The sequence below is a fragment of the Dermacentor variabilis genome, chromosome 3 (assembly GCF_050947875.1).
Source record: "Dermacentor variabilis isolate Ectoservices chromosome 3, ASM5094787v1, whole genome shotgun sequence".
Classification (NCBI taxonomy): Eukaryota; Metazoa; Arthropoda; class Arachnida; order Ixodida; family Ixodidae; genus Dermacentor; species Dermacentor variabilis.
The window spans coordinates 57,369,572-57,389,695 of NC_134570.1; the positions used below are offsets into that span (position 1 = coordinate 57,369,572).

The 20,124-nt window shown below is 42.6% G+C and overlaps 1 protein-coding gene across 1 annotated transcript; it reads left to right on the top strand.

Annotated features, from left to right (window-relative positions):
• Positions 1-17: 17 nt before the first annotated feature.
• Positions 18-17,551, top strand: Tfb4 (transcription factor B4). Its single transcript, XM_075685255.1, has 12 exons — positions 18-207; positions 374-444; positions 949-1,055; positions 1,135-1,259; positions 3,113-3,175; positions 3,285-3,343; positions 3,409-3,483; positions 7,965-8,018; positions 9,692-9,760; positions 12,343-12,478; positions 15,427-15,463; positions 17,368-17,551. Exons 1-12 carry the CDS (start codon positions 198-200, stop codon positions 17,441-17,443), a joined length of 882 nt encoding a protein of 293 aa, XP_075541370.1. The 5' UTR covers positions 18-197; the 3' UTR covers positions 17,444-17,551.
• The last annotated feature ends 2,573 nt before the right edge of the window (positions 17,552-20,124 follow it).

The following is a 20,124-nucleotide window of genomic DNA, read 5'->3' on the forward strand; positions in this document are numbered from 1 at the left end:
CTTAAACTTCACGTTTTGACAGCAAAATAGTTTTTGGATGGTTTTGGGCTTTGAAGCAACTTTCCGTCGCCGGCATACCGGCAAATCGTGGGTGCGACGCGGCACTTTCATGTACTGAGAATGTTTTCGAAGTTTATTTTCATACTGTATTGTTTCTAACTGCATACTACAGTGAAAGTATTTGAATATCGTTCACCATGCCCTGCGGTATGTTCTCTCATTGACGTTTGTTGTCTTTAGAATCTATCTTCGAGCGAACAAACAATTTTCGTTTCATTAATAATTGTCCCGACGATTTCAACTTGCTTGTCGGATAATCGTGAATAACGATTGCATGTAGTTCACATTTCTTTTGTAATTTATTTTTGAACAGAAGATGAAGGGAGCTTGTTGGTCACGATCATCGACACAAATCCTTGCGCCAGTTTACTTCAGAATGAAGAGGTGAGCGTTTGCTGCAAGGTCTCATCATTTTGTTTTTCATGTATTCTGCATTTGCATCTATCCCTTGTTCCAAAAGTCGCAACACATCCTTCATGCATGTTGCAGTGCTGGCAAATGTGCAATTTATGTTCGCATGTAACGTACTGTTCCGAGTTTAGTGTTGTGAACGGCGCACCTTAGATGTGGATCAAGATATCGGGGGTTTCAGCTTGATGGAGGCCGACAAACACACACACGTCCTTCACACACACTTAACGTTACCTACAAGGAGATAATTGCAATGCTCTGGTTTACTATAAGGCAGATTTGTGCGTGTACGCATACAGTACGTACGTACCTGTGTTGAACTGCAGGACATGTAATGTTTTCGCCTTTCCAAGGGTCAGCTGTTGAAGTTTTACTGGCTGCTGCAGCACCGTGTAGCTTGTGTAATTGGCATTTGTATCTGATGACTGAGTGTGTGGCTGCATCTAATTGATGACTGAGTGTATATTATGTTTGCAGGGGATAGTATCAAGGTTTCTCGATGCGGCCACCGTGTTCTGCAATTCGCATCTGATGCTCAACCCATGCAACAGGTTGGCAGTCATTGCCTGCCATTCACACAAAAGGTACAGTTGGCAAAAGTGTGTGTTGGTGCAGTGAATGGCTGTGACGGTTTGTGTGTGATGCATCCGTTTTTGTTTTCAGCATTTTCCTTTACCCCAAAGCTCAGCCCTCTGCCCAAGAAACTGTCTCAGTGGATGGGCAGTACGAACTCTTCAGCGAAGTTACAAATGCCATCAAGGAAGGCGTTAAAGAACTAGTTTTGTCAGGTAAGTTTTAGTTCAAGTGCAAATCATGTTTAGAGAATTCTAAGAAAGGATTAAGAAGTGTGTTGCAAAGCTGTGTTTCAGTAGCAACAGAGTACTACTAAAAGTGATGCCATAGTGCCACAAATAAAGAAGTTACGTTTTTATTGTCAGCAAGCTGTGACAACGGCCAGACAGCGTTCTCATTGCATGATCTTGCTATTGCTAATTGTGCTGCACTAGATGCTTTGTTATTGAATATGGATGTGCTCAAATAGACATTCTAGTGAAAATAGTGATACTAGTGACCGCTAATATTGCAATGTTGCCGATTGTTACACTGTATTGCTTTGTCATAAACCATTTGTTTGGAACTTGGAATTACCTTTGTAAGATTATATCAAGAGCCAAACATAAATAGCTCCGTGAAATTAAGAACACTGGTTCCATTATGCTTTCCTGGGCTTTCTTCCTCTTGGTTTCTCCAGTAGATATACGTGACCTAATGAGCTTCTCATTTGATAGATTTCATTGCACATACCAAAAGTAATCAGTCAATGTGCAGAGGAGTAATTGGAATTATATGATATTGATTCATGTCTACTCGACTTGAGAATGCACAAAGCTAATTTTATGCTTTGAAAATGCACTTTCATAGTTTTGCTCCTATTACATCAGTTAGACATATTACACCTGAACATTTCACTTGTTTTCATGTCTACAGCAACCATTTCCTGAGAACACTCCAGTACTTTGTAACATTGTGTGCCGTAGAACTTATAAGCTTCACATGCCACTCTGTGCTCTTATATGCCCTTGTGTCATTTGTTTAAAGCTACCATTCACCATCAGCTATTGAAATCAGTCCTGCACTATTCCTACAGTCTTACTGTGGGACAATTTTTATTGTCCTGGCATCCACACTGCAAGGAAACTCACCCTATGATTCATGCATGCATCTTATCTGGTCGAACCGTTTTATGGCTAATAACCAACAGGGCACCTTTACGTGCACACCTCAATGTCATGCGAGGCAGCTGGTGTATATTGTGGAGCAGGCAACATCATGGTTGGGCAGCTCAAGCCCATAATTAAGGCATAACACAACAGTCTGTTAGTGATGCAGCTTGCCTGTACTCTGTTAACCCTTTCAGACGCCACTTTATCCCGTTGATTGAAAAGTTGTTTTCACTACATCTCTTGCATCTTCAGAATCGTAGAAATTGTACAGCTGCAGAAAAGATTAAGAATTTTCAATTGTTTAGTGAGTTTTGTCAAGTTTACAAAATTTCAACTCCATGCAAAAACTCCCCACAGGAACACAAAATATGAGAACATGTACTATTTCATGTTTTGAAAAGCTTGAAAAGCACTTATCCAGCCACTTGAAAATTATGCCTGGTGCATGACATTGTAAAAAACAATGAAAAAGTGAACCCGCTACATACAGCATACTGACACAGAGTAAAAAACACCTAGCCATCTACCTTTCCACTCATTTTGCTAAAACATTCTGGACGTTATTCAAAATTGAAGCACAGTTCCAATAATAAGTGTTTCAAGATGTATGAAACACATTTTAAATACCATTACTTTCATCAGTGCTTTTGGTATTGGTGCACTCTCCTGCTGTGCACAGTTGTGTAGACAGCGTCTCAAAGTGTTAAACTGTGCTGCCTCATGACCATCAGCATTTCTTGAGTGTTCCAACCATGCCTTGACATCACATGCAATGTGAACATGGTAGACATGGTGACTGTTATTAGGATGCTATTCACTGTCGGGCAACAGAAGGAGAAACAAATGCAGTACTTTTGTCATTTAGGCACAGTGCAGAGAAGTATTACATTGTCTTCTGCATTCCTTCTCACTTTCAGATAAGTGTGAATCACCCATTTCGGAAACCCTGCTGACAGGAGGACTCAGCCTTGCCCTTTGTTGTATCTTTTTCGGGAATTGGATGCTTTTCTTTTTTTTCTTTGCTCGAAATGTTATAATCTGCTTGTGTTGAATTTGGTGCATATTCTCCTGAACCTATAAAAACCACAGACATTCACAGGATAGAAAAGGAGACGGCAGGTCAGAAAAAAATAGCATCCCGAATACTGGTAAGTTTAACTTAATGACGGGTGTAATTTTTACGAATAGTTAAATATTTTCTTCCTCCATGCAGGTGCTATCTGCATCAGGTGAAAGTGCTTCTCAGTACCTCAACTTCATGAATGTCTTCTTTACTGCACAGAAAAAGGTTAGTAATTGCAGCTGCCATTCACTTCATTACCATTGTAGTTTTATTGTTCTTGTTGCATCTAAACAGGCATTAAGGCAAATTGTCGAGCTTACCTATACCGTGTAATGGGTATGTGTTGCTCCTACAGACGTGCGAGTAAAACATAGTTCCAGAGAAACACTCCTGCGTGTTTTTCTGGAACTATGGGGAGGAATTACAGGTTTGCGACAGCTGCGCCACTTGCACCAGATTGCACCAGGAGCGATCCTTTGTGCAGTCCTGCTCAAAGTAGCATTTTAGTGCAAAATGGCACCAAGCCTGAGTCAAATGAAGCATAAGAGCGAAAGGTCTCGGCCAGTAAAACAAACCAAAAGTTCAGCCATGCCATCATCGTTATCATCATTGTGGAAGTCACTGAGGTGGCCCTAGCCATGGATATAACAGATGCTGACGGTTCTTCATTCGTTGTTTTCATGCTTTTGTTGCATTTTTCTTTGGCAAATGTTCCAATGTACAGCCAGTGTGCGATATTCATGTTACTGCTGTTCGTGCTACAGTTTATATCTTGTACCAGCATGGCATGGAGCTTGCAAAAGAGGATATTGGACCAAAAAAGAAGCATCGTTGAATGTCCGGTGCCACTAAATCTTATAATATGCTTGCTTGTGACTGGGGACATTCTTTGCATCTCTGCATGATCGGAAAAGCAGATTCCATTGTTGTAATTTAATCAGCTTTCACATGCATCATGTTGTGTATGTACCATGGCAATCCCTCCTGCCATGCGCACATTAGAAGCCATCTTGGATGCCTTAACTGTAACTTTGATTAATTTGTGCACATTCCAGGGCATGGTCTTGTTGACATGCTCTAGTTTAGCGAAATTCTTTGTTCTTGCTCTTTTGAGATGAGCCGTATGTGGCAAAGCCAAAGTCTTAGAAGCAACTCTGCAGTGGGATATACACACAAGGAAAGCCATTCTGGTAATACTGTTAAAAATTGATTGAACTGTTCTGGTAGTTTTTAGCCTGAATCTCTCATTGATACACATAATTATAGCTCCGCTCAATTTTTTATTCAAGTTGGAATCTTAACCATATCTTGAATCTAGGTGTGTTGGACACAGCACCAGAGGTCTTTGTCGCTGTGGCAAATCAGATTTTTGCCTGCACCAATAGGTCACACACCTCTTCCACCACTGTAATCAGGATAATTAACGAACACAAACTGAAGTTGCGTTTACAGAAACTTCAAAATACAAGCAAAATGAGAGTCTGCCTTAACTATAATTTTTCGCAGCTCTGGATGTGGCATCTCGCTCTTCCATGAGGTAGAACTACAGCGCCCGCTAGCAGCAGGACATTCATGTTACAAAGCGAACATTTGCACACCTTGTTTGTCTAGGCTACTCAGCTCGTTGATGGCGTCAGCATGGCCTCCACAATCTGGCAGTGCATGGTCCATTCTCAGAGGCCATAGCATCTTTACTACGGTTACAACGGCTGCCGCAAGGTGGACATTGGAGTGCCATGTGCGTGGCATGTTGGTGCATCATTCCCATGGTTACAACACTTTGTACCTGACTGTGTGGTAGTTATGCGATAACTAAAATAGCTGTTGAAGGTCAGGCCACAGTTTTTGTTTTGTCATATCATGCAAACATAAATGTAATCAAATATCATGCAAACAGAAATCGCACATTCCATTTTTAAACAGTGATCATAGTGCTGCACGTTGATGTCACGTCCGTCACAAGACGTGCATGAAATCGCCGCCTCGTGATGATGCTATTAGTGCTGCCCAACTACCTCTCTCAGGGGCATTGCAGAGCCCCTTTAAAGGGCAACTCCAGCGTTTTTTTGTTGCCCATATTAGGATATTGTGATTTTCATATGGCTTGACAGCCCTGTAACCCGTAGGATGGTTCAGTTTACTTAGAAATTCATTAATAACTTTAAATAACCAATAAACGACGTACCAAAGTCGAAACTGGTAGCTGCTTCGTGTGATGTCACAATGAGTCGATGACATCAGGTCGTACACTACCGTAATGTAAACACACAGCACACAAGGCACTAACCCCAAAAGAGCGAAGCTGGTGATTTCTCCTGATGACACAGGGAGCTTTTAAAGTTCTTTCGAACTAGACAGCGGCAATTTCAGCGACAGTAGGAGTGCTGAAGGATTGCCATTTGTTTTTGACCAGCTACTATCGCGTGGGGCAGCTGACGTGCCGAAGCTCAACGCATTGTGCTTTGGCAAGACGGAGAGAATCACCGGTTATCATGTCTGTCAAAACGATGGCTGTCAACTGCCATCTCGTAGAAAAAGGAGCCAGCTTCATTGTTTCTGGGCAAAGTGGCGTAGTAGTCTCTGACGTCCCAAGCACAGGCTGGCCAGTAGAAACACAGGGTGGCCAGTCATACATTCATGGGCATGAGTAGGGAACACACAACCAATATTTGAAATTAATTTTCAAGAAAACTGAATGATTTGCAGCCATACCGTTTGGAACAGATAGTCAGAGTGCAAAAGAGAACTTGTATTGAAACTTTGATTGAGGTAAGTGGACACCAAAAAATCGGCGGAGTTACCCTTAAGTAAAGAAAACTTCCATAAAATTAGAACCAAATGAAATAAACAGAAATAAGCCTCATATTCAAAATTAGCCCGTAAGTTTACTGGTGTGCATGCATTTGTAGCACCATAACATGGAGAGTAAAGTTTTTAGTAAAATTTTGCTCAAAGACCCAGTTGCCCCTTAAATGGACACTAAAGGACAATATTAAATTGAGCTAGATTGAAAGATTAGGCTTCTGTAATAACAAATTCATCACTGGTAGCAAGAACAGAGCTTTCTGAAGTGAGAAAATGACAAAAATGTAAAATCGGAGTGGCGCCATTTGTTATCGAATTATGTTACTTTACCTGTCACATCGGCACTGTCTCGTTCACAGACAGCGTCATAGAAGAAAGTCACAGAGAGAATATGTCAACTCGTCTGTTGAGATGTGAGCGGTTCAAATTGGGGACATGGGTGGGACATTTTGTGACAGTTTTCTATGCTACAAAATGATGCGTGGGCATGCAGGAAACCATTGTGGATTGCCAGACAAATAATATGTTGATCTAGCTTGGCTTTATATTTTTCTTTAGTGCCGCTTTAACCACTATCGAGTACTTGTTGGATGCCTGTAGACGAATGCCCATCAAGGTACAGCATGCAGGCTGCTTACATTGTCATGTAGTAGTGACACGCACTGGCAAGCAGGCAGGCAGACAAACAGGAAAACAACAAATGTGGAAGTAACTATTTATTGGGTGAACTTGTGCCTTCTAAACCAAACTCTGGTGATGGAAGCAAAAAGTGCAGTTGGTAGTCATCGAATCATATGATGCTGCTGTCATGCAGTCCCCTATTTACAGGAGTATCATCATACATTCTAGATTCCTTTGAGATAGGACTGTGTGTTCAAGAATGCGCTATAATCGGTAAACTCTGATGAAATGGTCCTTTTTTTCTACATGATGCCAGAACATTTGAACTGCATAAACAGACAAGTTGTAAGTGCATCTCGCGCAACGGCACAGGTGTGACAAAGTATATTGTACTCAATCTGCTAAAGTATACCTGGCAATATAGCCTTATGATGAAGGACTGTGCATTGATATATGCAACTGCACGCAATGATGCTCTGTCAAGTCTGCGTGAACAACAAACATGGTGTATATCTCTGCAACTGTAACGTACACTCTTCGAAATTTTTTAGCATTTATTGTGTGGCAAGCGAGAGCAAAGCTGAAGCGCAAATGGCCATTCAAGGCTGCATGTCTCTCCATTATTTTAAACTTCTCAATAATGTACAGAGGATTGTAAGTCCTCCCGACTCTGAGATCCTTGGCACTGCACAGGAACCTTCTGCTGCTCTGACAGTCTCAGAGGCTGTACATTGGCATCCTAGGGGAGTTGCAGGCTGGCACAGAGAGGGCACTGCATGTGCAGAAACTGTGCCAGCAGAGTGGTGTCGGTACACAACATCAGTGAGTTTCTGCTGACGTAATGTAATTTGCTTTTTTAGCGTCACCAAGTGACGAATCCCAACAGATGTTCAGGAGTAGTATGTATGCCAACAAAAGTTGGTTTTATAATGCCCCACAGTGCCTTAGTGTCTGTGTAGCTGTGCTGCTAAGTACGCGTTCACAGGATGAAATCAAAACCTCGGTGGCTGCTTTTCGAAGGGGACAAAATGCAAAAACATCCATGTACCGTGAATTAGGTACTCGTTAAAGAACCCCAGGTGGTCAAAATTAATTCGAAGTTACTGCAGCATGCCTCATAATCATATCTGGTTCTGGCACCTAAAACCGCAGAATTTGTTGTTGCTTTGTTTTGCACTTTAGTGTTGGTGCTGGCAAAAGTAAGTTGGCAAAAAATTAAAATATAGGCATGTCACAGTTGTGCTTTTGAATTAATCCTCATACCAAATATTGCTTTTCAGAACGTCATCATAGATGCATGTGTCCTTGAAAAGGACTCTGGCTTGCTTCAGCAGGTGAGCCTTTTTTTACTCTGCCCTCATCACTTCTTTTTCATGTTACCAGTGCACTTTCTGTTTTAATGTCCAGCATCTTATAGTAGCACTCGTTTCTTGTACGGTAGCCAGTGATTCAAGAAATTAGGCATGTACCTATGCTACCACTATCCGCTGTGGTCATAAATTGTACTTATTTAAGGTTTCTTAAACGAAACTTTCCTGGTAGTAAAAAAAAATAAACTTAATTGAGGGCTTTCCACAAATTAGCATCTGCTGCACTATAGTAATGTACTTGAAATCTCATACATGTGGTTGAGTGTATTTGCTTGATTTAAAGTGTGCCATACTCTGAAATGACTATTTCTAGTATGGTTCAATCACTAATGGATAGATGATCAAATTAACCAGCGAATGACATAGTTCTGATGAACTATGAATTGGCAAATGAGTCAAAGTCGCTTGATCCTAATCAGCCCATCATGCTCTTTAAAATTCTGCATGCAGTTTTCCAGAGATAACCTCTGTGCTTAACAAACCTGCTTTCTGTCACTGCAAGAGGGAATTCTGCGGCAGTCTTTGTCCTCTCAAGACATGCCAAGATAAAATAAGGATAAGAACCACAAGTTTGAAATGCTAACAAAGTAAGGCAGCAAGGTGTTTGTGTTGTGCAAGCAACCTTTTCTGCAGTCATTGCAACACTGCACAGACAGCGATCTCAGCTGAATACTGCCGTACGTGTGGTTTGGTTTTGTTTTCATTTGAGACATTATGTTCGTCAGTGCAATTGGATTACCAGTCAGTTAATCTAATGATAGCTGGCAGATGTGGGGATGCGTGACTCTCACGCCTCCCCTGAGATCTAGTTTTCCCGCATGGCTCGTCTCCTGCACGGCGGCTTCGCCCGCCGCGTGGCCTGGCGCCCGCGGCGGTCGGGTGGTACAAGCGCGGTGCGAGAGATGGCGCGAGCGTCGCGCCGCTGCGGGGTTACTCGGGCGTCGGGAGACAAGGCGCTCGGGCTGTGGGGTTCGAGACAGGAAGCGGGACGGTCGTGCCGCACGTGCAGCGACCCTCCTGCCCGGTCGGCGCGCGGCGGGGACGTCTCCCGCGTGCGCGCCGACCCATGCTTCTGCGAGACCGCCTCGCGTGGCCGCCCTCGAACGCGCCACGATTCGCGTGACCATACACGCGAACGACCAGGCCTTGGGATCCAGCATGGGGCGAACATATTCGCTCGCTTCCGGTCGCGGTGAGTCAGACTTCTAGATTTGTCGCGCGCCCATCGGCATGTTTTGTGGATAGCAACTCGGCTAGCAGGCACTGATCTATGAAAGGTGCAATAAATGCCCTTGTGATTGTTTGCACTACTGTGTTGTCGTTCCTTTGTCCCAAGAGTACGGGTGTGAGAGACCCCACACAATCTGTTCAATTAACTACATTGTTCTGTGCTCAAACCCAATTTCCAGAGATGTTGCTTTGAGTGTGCAAACTAGCTGATGGAGAGGAACTGGAAATGTTACAAGAATTATGTGAGAGAAAATCATATGTGTAGTCAGGAACATATTTCAATATTGGATGTAGCATTGTTCTTGACATCTTGTTTGTACAATGGCACAGTTGTGCAATTTAGTTTGTATTTTTTGTGACATGAGAGAGATGCTAAAAGCCTACTCTGTGTCGCTGTTGTTTCTTAGGGCTGTGACATCACTGGTGGGAAGTACATGAAGGTGCCAAACCACACAGGTCTCCTACAGTACTTACTGGTAAGTCCTGTTCATCCCAGCTATGGCAGTTCTTGTTATTTTATGCATCAGCAATATTAAAATGATATGACAGTCAGTCACGTCATGCCTTATATACGTAACATGTCTGAGTTCAGAGAGGCAATGCTCTGAAGCATTTGAAATAGAATACAGGGTGGACCACAAAAGCAGCCAAGTTTTAAAGTATTTTCATGCAAGGTGTTGTCACCCAGCTTTTGCTAGAATGCCAGGATGCACCTGTCACTTCATACAATTCTGCTAGGGCTCTGTACTGTGCATTTTGATGTTTCTAGTGCAAAGCATTCTTGGCCTCTTACCAAGCACTTTGCAGAAAGTATGTGTTCTGATCTCACCTAGTTTAGTATGTGTTCTGATCTCACCTAGTTTGGGGTCGTTCTAATATTTAAAAATTTGCGTATCCAATGGGGGGATTTGAAACAGGTTTCCCAAAGATGCTCTACCCATCAGGCCATGACACATGCATGACACTGGGGAATAACAAACGGTTACACACACACACACACACACACAGTTAAGCCTCTATGTAATGAAGTCAGCAAAATTGATAATTTGTTTTGTAGTATCAAAATTTCGTTCTATTGAAATTCAACCTTTCTTGCAAATAAGTACAGTCGCTGATCGATTTTTCTTTCATGGAAAGGTGCCGCAGAATTTTCCAAATTTTTGCCCAAACGAAAAAAGCAAATTTGAATGAGAAAACAAATCATTTTGATAAATTTGTTAGTCTGCGATGAATAATGCGCTTTAGCGCCGCGTATGTCGATGATATCTTCACATCTGCGCCACAAATTAAGCAAAGCCAGCCACGCTTCATGTTCACTCTGCCCCCCGCGGCTGATAGCGTCGCCCGCACTGGGATGGTGCCAACAGAAAAAGTGCCGGCAGCGGGGAGCGAATGCTTTGTCTGCCTCTCGGTCTAACAGGTCATCAAAACTCGAGGTTATGCAACCTCCCATACTAAATGCGCGATAGGACAGCTTACATGGTGCCAATCCCTCTCGGCATGCCCACTCTATGCACATGCGGCAGATTACCACTAAAGCATTCTGTGTGGCTGCACAAGCGCTTACAGCGCGCAGTCACGGCCAAGACGCTCGCCAACTTACCCCTCCCTCCCCCCCATGCCCTCGCGCGCACTTGATCGCATTACTGCGAGCTAGCTCCCCTCCCCCTCTTTTCCTTTGCTCGTAGGGGAAAGCGGCACATGTGAAGCCACCATCTTTCTTGTCTCACCCTCGCGCACTTTCACTCACACTTAAAGAACACAGTGCGCGAGCCACGTGGGACCTTATCGCACTTGGACTTTATACAGGACATGACACGGCCCCACTTAGGCGGTCGGTTTTGTTGTGCGGCGCGCGATTTGAGACGTGCGTTTGCAAGCAGACACTTGTAATTCAATAATTCGACCATCTGCGTCCGCGGAAGTTTCCATTTATTGTCTCGGCATTCCTTTGCAGTGGCAGTGAACTTTCATTATATTGAAATCGCATACACTCTTCATTATATTGAGGTTTTAAATACATGGTGTTCTATAGACGAGAGGTTATGAAAAGTTAAGTACTTTGTTATATCGAGTATTTCGTTATATTGAAGTTCGTTCTGTCGAGGTTTAACTGCATATACGCTTTTCATTGCCTGCAATAAACTTTATTTGATGGCACCATGCATAGTCACCCCTTTCTTTTTTGATGGTCCCTGTTGTATTCACACTGCCACAGTCATGAACATTTACCACTCTCCTTCTTGTGCAAGCTACTGCATTGCGGCACTTTTTGCTTGCAACAAATTGCATAACAACAATTTATGAAGGCAGGAGCCTGCCAGTTTTCCCCCATTCTTCCCATGTGGCAGCTAATGCTATGATATTCTATGCGACGTTGCACCCACCACCTTTTGGGATTGGCCCCAATTTACCCAATGTGCTACCTTCAGGATAGACCCAGGTTGTAACGAAACAGGTTGTAACGTGCCTTTGCCAGAGTGCAATAATTAAGTTAGTTGTAGGGCAGTCCTTGCTGTCGTTGTTCTTGAGCCATTGTCATCTCCATCATTTATGCTTTGCAGTTGCATGCTTGTATCACATGCTAAATTGCTTGCCTTACATGGACGCATTGCACCGTCTTGTAGTATCGCTTTCTAGAACCCCAATAAATGCTAGGTACCTACCTGCAGAATGCTTCACATAATATTGATTGCCACAGTGTGTGGGATCTGTATAACGTTTCTAATGTAGCTTGAGTGCATCGACTTATGTCTCGCATGTCCAGGGGTAGTTTCATGTGCATTCTTCACTGTGATTTCACATTAATGAATGTAACTAGTGCAAATAATTTCTACAGCTGGTAGCCAGTGATATTTGATGGCAGGGTTGCAGGTGATGCAATTTCAAAATCATTCATAAAGCATTTCTTGCAATGAGATTCAGCTTATAATGAAAGCCTTCTACATGTGTGGCGAGTCAGCATTCTGATTTCTTAGAACAGTACCAACTCAAGCAGCAATTTGTCTCAAGTTTTCAAGAGTCTTTTCTCTTTCTCATTATGACTATTCCTTGGCAGTGGCTGTTCCTTCCGGATAAGTCAACAAGGGACTATTTGGTATTCCCACCACCAGTTCATGTAGACTACAGAGCAGCCTGTTTTTGCCACCGGAATCTCATCGAGATCGGCTACGTATGCTCGGTCTGCCTTTCCAGTGAGTTTGCTCTTGATGTTCCATGTAATTTGGCCATGTAAGGCTGTGTTTGTTTCTTTACTTCACTCAAGGAGCCCTCCAACATGTTCTGAGAAAGGTGTGGAATATGCCTGGTATTATCGGTTGTTAAAAATATTGCTGATATTTTTTAATGCACCTTGTATGAGTTACGATGCAATCAAGTGGTGTCCCTGCTGGGCTTAGACAGCCTTCCTCTGCTTTTCATCCTTGGTGCTGCACTGTAATTTGTGCCACCTTGCATTGCATTGTCCATTGTTGCTCTGACCTTTGGAATTGGCATGGCCTCCAAGTTTGGGTCACTTCATTGGCTGGTCTCATAAGTCATTGTATTAGCACAGTGGAATCATTTCTGGCCATCAGATGGCATCATCCACTTATTAGTCCTCAGATGCCTTTGGATTTAGTTTTACCTTAGGCACTGCTTAGTCGTGACACCTCCTGAAATCCGCCCGATGGCTATAATGCTCGTCAGTGCACCGTAATGAATACGGAAAAACGGCCAGTTTTTAAGAAGTTCAGGGAAAGGACACTTTAGTAGAAGTGAGCAGAAACCATGAACCAAACAGCCCAAACGCGTACACTTCTGAGCACAATTGTAGGCTCTGCTGCGTGTACAGCAATATTCAGCTCAGTAGTTCACGAGAACACTGTCTAGTAGTTATGCATGTTTGCTGTGCTCAGAAATTGTTGCAGGGCCTCTTTTAGGGACACTAAAGCAAAATAGTTCAGCTAGACTGATGACCACCCTTTAAAAATCATGGCAGACATGTCACATTTACTGAGAGTAGAGAATTTGTGGGTGGGGACTTAGTGTTAAAGGTCCCCTGAAACACAACAAAGGAAACCTTGGGGATCTGTAGAAGAGGCCCCTGTGAACATTCGAGCCAATTATTATTGCACTGCATGCAGCAGGGAATTTACAATCTCGTGTTGAAACAATAAAAAATTTCTTGCTATCACCTTGACAATGTCATCATCGCAAGCAGTGAAGGCCACCAACAGCTAATGGCTGATTTCGTGATCGTAGGGACATTCTCGGTATAATACTATTATTGCTAATTTTGTGGTAAATAAATGAAAAGTGTGTATGTCTGCGATCTCAAAAAGACAGAAAAAGCATGTCATCTTTGCGCTGCTGGTCTACACAGGACAGTTGCACGTAGCTGCTGGGCTCCAAGACAGCAGCGACATACTGTGTAAAGTAAATGCCGCAGCCATTACGGGGTGCTGTGACAAGCCCTCCGGTGTGACACCCAACTTCCTGGCGATGCCCCCTTGCCGCCTCCCATGAGTAGCTTCTAGCACGCTAGTGGAGACGAGAAGAGAGAGAAAGCTGCTCATCGGTGCAATAACTACATCTAACTTCGCTTATACTTCAAGGATTTAAAATACCTTTGCAGCAAGAGATTCGAGAGGGGACGTGCTTTACTAGTCAGGCCATTCATCTAATTCCGCTTATACTTGAAGGATATAAAATACCTTTGCAGCAAGAGATTCGAGAGGTGACGTGCTTTACTAGTGAGGCCTTGCTATGGTTGGGGCTAGAAAAGTGTTCAAGGCCCTTTTAAGGGAACGTCTGCACAACAACATTTATCTGTCTTCATTTTGGGGATTGGTGTGCCAGAAGACTTGTATGGTGATACCAATTTTGGATTGCTCCAGCAGCATCGTGTAATGTGACACAGATTTTGGTAATGACTGGTCTTCTGCTCACTTTGGACACACTGTATGCAAACATAATAGATATGGCTAGCCAGTATCTCATTCTGTGAAACAGGTTTGTTCAGTAACTTTACTGAATTTGGTGTCATTGAATATATTGTGGTTGAGTGGAAACTAAAAGAAAAATGCAACCTTATGCTACAGCTATAAATTACAATCCCAAAGGCATGGGGGAAAAAATTATGGAAATGCTTCTAAACTAGTGCCTATAAGCAAAGGAAAAAGGAAGTCCTTTATCCATGCAGTAAGCCTGTTTGTCATCATTGCTTTGATGTAGCTGGGCCTTCACTATCCTCACACTTCTGCAGATGTTTAGGAAAGTTTGCAAAGAAAATATCACGTTGGGCCTAGTGTTAGCTTTCTCCCATAGCCGAGACACATAAAACAGAGCCCCATGACAGGGAGCAAAACGAAAAGGCTTTTGTTTTATATTTGTAGCAGTGTTCAAATACAGCACGAAGTGCAGATTCATGTTGAAAATTGGAAAAAGATCACATGCTTTTGGTCAGTACAGCGCTGTGATGTAATTTGTTAGTGCTCACAACAGCAACAACTCACTGTTTAATGATCTCCATCTCTCAACCAGCCCCCCACTGCTTGAATCAGGTGTTGTGAACTGTGAAAGACAAGCAATTTAGAACAGTCTCATACGCCTTGGCACCCACCACTGTAGCCCACTGGCTACAGTGTTGCACTGTTTGCTCGAAGTTGCAGGTTCCATACTGGCTGCAGCAACTGCATTTCAGTGGAGGCGAAATGGAAAAACGCTCATGTACTTAAATTTTTGTGCATGCTAAGGGACCCGAGGTGGTAAAAGTTAATCCATAAGCCCCACTACAATGTGCCTCATAATCATGTCGTGATTTTGATTAATGAAACCCCCGGAATGTAATTAATTAATAGACTTGGTAAACGTAAGATCATTATATAGTTACTTAAGGTTTGCCTTCCTTCATGTTCATTGAAGAAGGTTTGGTAGCTTTGCAGTGAGCTGATATAGAGTGAACATGTGGCAGCTAAGAAGGTACCAAGGATTGGTGTAGGGTGGGTATCTGCAGTTCTGTGTAACTAATTTTAATAAATCACACTCAACAGTCTGCTGAAAATGATGTTTGGTTGTCTTGCATTGGATAGCCTCAAGCACTCTGTGCCTGGATTGCAATTGGAACTTCTGCGTAAGTAATGACACTGTTGTTTCTTTTCAGTTTTTTGTGCATTCAGTCCCATCTGCTCTACATGCCAGTAAGTATTCCTCTTAACCTGAACCTTTCCCGTGGCTGTGCTGCACAATTTCAGGTGTTCAAAGATTTCAGAGAAATGCCTTCGAGTCATCGTGTGAAAAGAATTGTCTTCTCAGTGTTTAACCCATTGGCTATCAAATATTGTGAGCACTGTGTGGCCCTCTGTTCCTATTACCCTGTATGCACGCTATGTAAACTTCCACAGTCGGATTCATTATAATAGTGCTGTACAGTAATAAATGCTGAAAAAATGCAAAGAAGTTTCTAGGTAGCTCACCAAAAGTGCCACAGTTTTTGCCTTTTATTTATTCATTTCTTTAGTAAACATGTTCTGTCTTTCTCTTTCATTTACAATCTGAATGAGCACTTTTCAGTTCAGCTCTCCAAGTGCCAATCACAGATTCATTTTTGTGGGGAATAGGTTGGAACACTCAGTCATTTAGAAAGCAGCGCTGTACTTTTTAAATGCTGACCTGGGGCACGATGTAAGAGTGTTGTTCGAAGCAGGTGTTCAGTTTCGCCCACACACTTGGTCTAGGCTGCACCAAGTCGTGCTGTCGCCTTTTCTTTTTTTCTTTTATTTTCCTTTTTGCACTGCATAGTGCATGCTGCCGTGACATATTTTGTTTGCCAGGGTTTGGTGGAATCTTACACGAGAAATGCACCCACTGCACCTCTTCAAGGCACATAGTTGCCAGAATGCACGTGCGGATGTTCTAGAAATGTCAAGTAAAGGTAAAAGGCAAATGCAAGAAATCAGGCCACCCCTGAAATAGACGCATAGTGCCATCTATTGACAACATTTCCAAACTTATCCCACTTATATTGGCTGCCGTGGCATCCACGAACAGCTTTTTATACCAAGGATACCTCTCGCCCAGCTAATCACCAGCTTTGGCTCTATGGCCGCGTTGACAATGTGACCCTCCATGGTTAACTGTCTTTGGCAGCAGACCAATTTTTGATGTATTCATTACCGAATGCACTATTAGAACATGTACCCATTTCGTGCATGCCAACAATGCGATAAGAAAACCAAACTTGTCTTTAAACAATATTTGCTTGTTGTGATGTGTGCATTTCAACCTGGGGCGATATTCGCAGGGGATAATTTCATTTTCCTGAGGATTGACCCAGTTGGTACCGGATGCATTAGTGTCTATGCAATAGCATTCCTGGAACAGCGCTAATTGTGCTGCCTTCAAACAGTGCCAGAAATGCTGTCCTTTGAAGACACCGTGTTCTTTGCTAGACAAAAGTAACCTTAGTGAAAGTATTTTTTTAAGAGTGATTAACTGAATGCAGCCTTGATATGCGAATGTGTGCTGTATAACTTCCTACTTAACTTTTCATCTCGTGGAATAATTTCATGCTCGGCATAGGCATTAATGAAGTTGCCTGGCCTATTGAATGCAAATTTCTGTGCTTAAACAGTGCCAGAAATTTCCATTGTTTCCAGTGTTCCATTCAGTTTTCCCCGCAGGGATGACTGTTGCCTCATGGCTGTTACTTCCGTTACTAAAATACAGTCGTCTGGGTTTGTGAGCACCTTGGCCATTGTGTGAACAGAGTGTGAAGACTATTGTTTTTTCCCTCCCTGATGTGAACACGTGTGCATGTAACAGTGCTGCTCAAGGAGACGAATTGTACAAAGACAAGGAGATGGATAGAGTGAGAGAAAAGTACAGCTTAGTCATTGACTGACTACTTATTTGGTTTCCTGCATCATGTGCCGTCTGCTCATCATGCCATGCAAAATGTACCATCTGCCGTTTTGGAAATGTGCTGCTGTTCTTCTATTTGGTGTGTGTGTTCCGCCCCTTCAGAAACTGGCCTAATGTGTCATACCCTTTCGTTGTAGCATTGCTGCTTTTGGATAGCACAACTCTTCCATTTCTCCTGCAGGACTGCCTTCAAGTTCACTGGGCCTTTACCATCACTGCTTAAAGCCAAGAAGAAAAAACAGAAACTCGGGATCTAGTTTCTCTGCCAAATACAAGGAAATCATTTCAGAACCAGCGGAGCCATCAGCACCTTCATTAACATCTAGAATCGTGCATCGGAAAATTAAAACTGTCACTCAAGAGCAGCTTATTTGGTCCTTCCTCCACATTCTCATTAAGCTTCTGAGTAACATCTAATGGGCAGCAGCATTGAATTATGGGCTGCAAGTTAGAAACTTAACAGCATTGCAAGAGGATGGAATGTTGGCTTATTGGCGGTGATCGACTATAGGTACAGCTCATGAACATGGACAGATGCACACACTGCCGTTTGTGCCCACTTATGCTCATCTCATGTTCCTGTGGTATACAGTCTGTACCTGTAGTTAGTAGTGTTGATCACAGATGCAATAAATTTGCAATTTCATTAAAACAGCAAAGCATTGACAGCAACTTCAAGGCATTAAAATATCACTTGAGGTAAGGCTGGCAGTTTTAAAAGGCAGTATAAAGAGCAGTAAACACTTTCTTACTAAAAAAACGTGGTACCAAAAAAACTAGTACTATATAGCATGATGTCACATAGCCACATTTCCAGGTGAACATACCGTGTTGCCGCTCCCTTTACCATTTCACTACGTTGTACTTCCAACCATGTCACTCGGGGAAAAAATCTGTTGCAGGGAAGCAGATTTTGTATGAAACCGGTGCACATCATGAAATAAAGCATTAAGATTTATTTTTCTAACCATAATTTTCCTTATATAACAACAGAAAGGATAAGCTTTCTTCCCTTCAAGACTACATGACAGCTCTCATCATTATCTAGGCACCGTCTACAGCTTATTGTAACTTAAAGGGGCCCTGAAACAATTTTCTAACTAATCATAGAATGGCTTCACTGTTAAAGAACCCCATCCCACGAATCTCGTGCTGCAAAAATTGTTCGAATCCTTTAACTATAAGTGGAGTTATTGCACCAATACACAGCTTTCTCTCTCTTTTCATCTCTGCTAGCACGCTGAAACATACACAGCGGAGAAGCCAAGAGAGTAAAGGCCCCAGTCAAAAGTTGAGTGTTGCGGCATAGCCTGCTGCGGCCCCAAGGCAGACTACGCTAAGCTGCGTGCCGCTGCCATTTCGGAGGCCAAGTGCAGCAGACGCAGCTATATGCAGTGCAAAGATGAAATGACTTTTCTTCACCTTTTGAGATCACAGACATATATTTTTCATTTATTTAACTCACAATTAGCAATTGCGTATTGCTGGAAATGTTCTTGACATGCCGTAACTACACTGATGCATCACTAATAAGCTTAAATTAGGAGAGCAAAGATGGCACGATCAGATGGCGTGATCGCATTAGCACAGTGGAGGCGTGCGAAGGAGGGCTCCGCATGCAGTAGTGATCGCATTTGTGCATAGTCGTTTAGCTCGCTGCGGTTTGAAGTTCCAGAAAAAAAAAATGCAACTAGAGGGAAACCCCGATAATTCGAAATCCCTTAATATGAACTGCTCTGTTGGCATCGGCAATGTGACATGTATTTCAATAGAGAGAAAAAAAAAAAAAAACCCTGTGAATTCGAACTTCAAAAAAACCGTGCAGTGTTTATTTCAAACAAAATTTCTTAATCCCATGAACTGCTTTTCAGACAAACCCGACCGAGCCAAAGGCAAAGGTTCGCTGCTTCGCTGGCTACCATAATGCCGCATGCCATAAAAATATGACGAGGAAAGACACACAGGAAACTGAGACCGAACTGGGAGAACTGGGAGACCAAACTGGAAGTGCGCGGTCCTTTCCTATCTGAACAGAAAGACCTTAGCGCATACTTCATCACATTGCCGCACACTTGGTCATGTGATGTACAACATTTTGCACGCAGGAGAAATAAAGAACCTAGGCTTTTCCCTGCATATGTTATTGCACACTGATGGAGAAAACACTTTCAATGCGAGCCTAGTGTCGGTTTTGTGCGTTGTACTGCACAATTGATCAGGTGCTATATTTCAAAAGGCTCTTGTTAGTTTGAACTCTGTCCCCTTGGAGTTCAAGTTAATAAGATTCTGCTGTATTCATGTCATGAACCCGAATGCGACATGCATTCAGAAGCCTAAAATTTCTAAAAGAAAATTGCATTATATTCATGCAAATAAGGTAACACTGAATGCAAAAATACAGTTCAGCTTCCTCTTTGTGATGTCATTTGTTTTAATTCACCATTGTTTAGTAATATCTAACCCACAAAGTAACATTGCACACCAAACCATAATTTACTTTGAGTAACTAAGAATGCAGTAGAGCATTCAGTGTTTGTCTATGCAAGTAGATGTTTCCAGGAACAGCTGAACTTGAACACTCACGGTTCAAAAATGTATGCCATCTACCAGAATTGCAAATATTAAATGCCAAGGTAAAACATTTATGTGACCATTCATTAGAGAATACAAATTTCTTTTTTACTCTTGTAGAGAATGAAAGTTAGAAAATCTTGTAATATTATTTAAAAAAATATAAAACAGGAATGGTAAGCCTTAGTTACAACCCACTGCACGGACCTGATGAGCTTGGAACCTTTATTTTGGTAAACAATTCAACTAAAAAAAGAAGAGCAAGCCACTGTCTTTCAAACCTTCAGTACTGCAGTGCATTGGGATTACTGTATTAGGACCTCCATCGCACCGCTTGCAGAAAACAGACAACCGAGCTAGACACCAA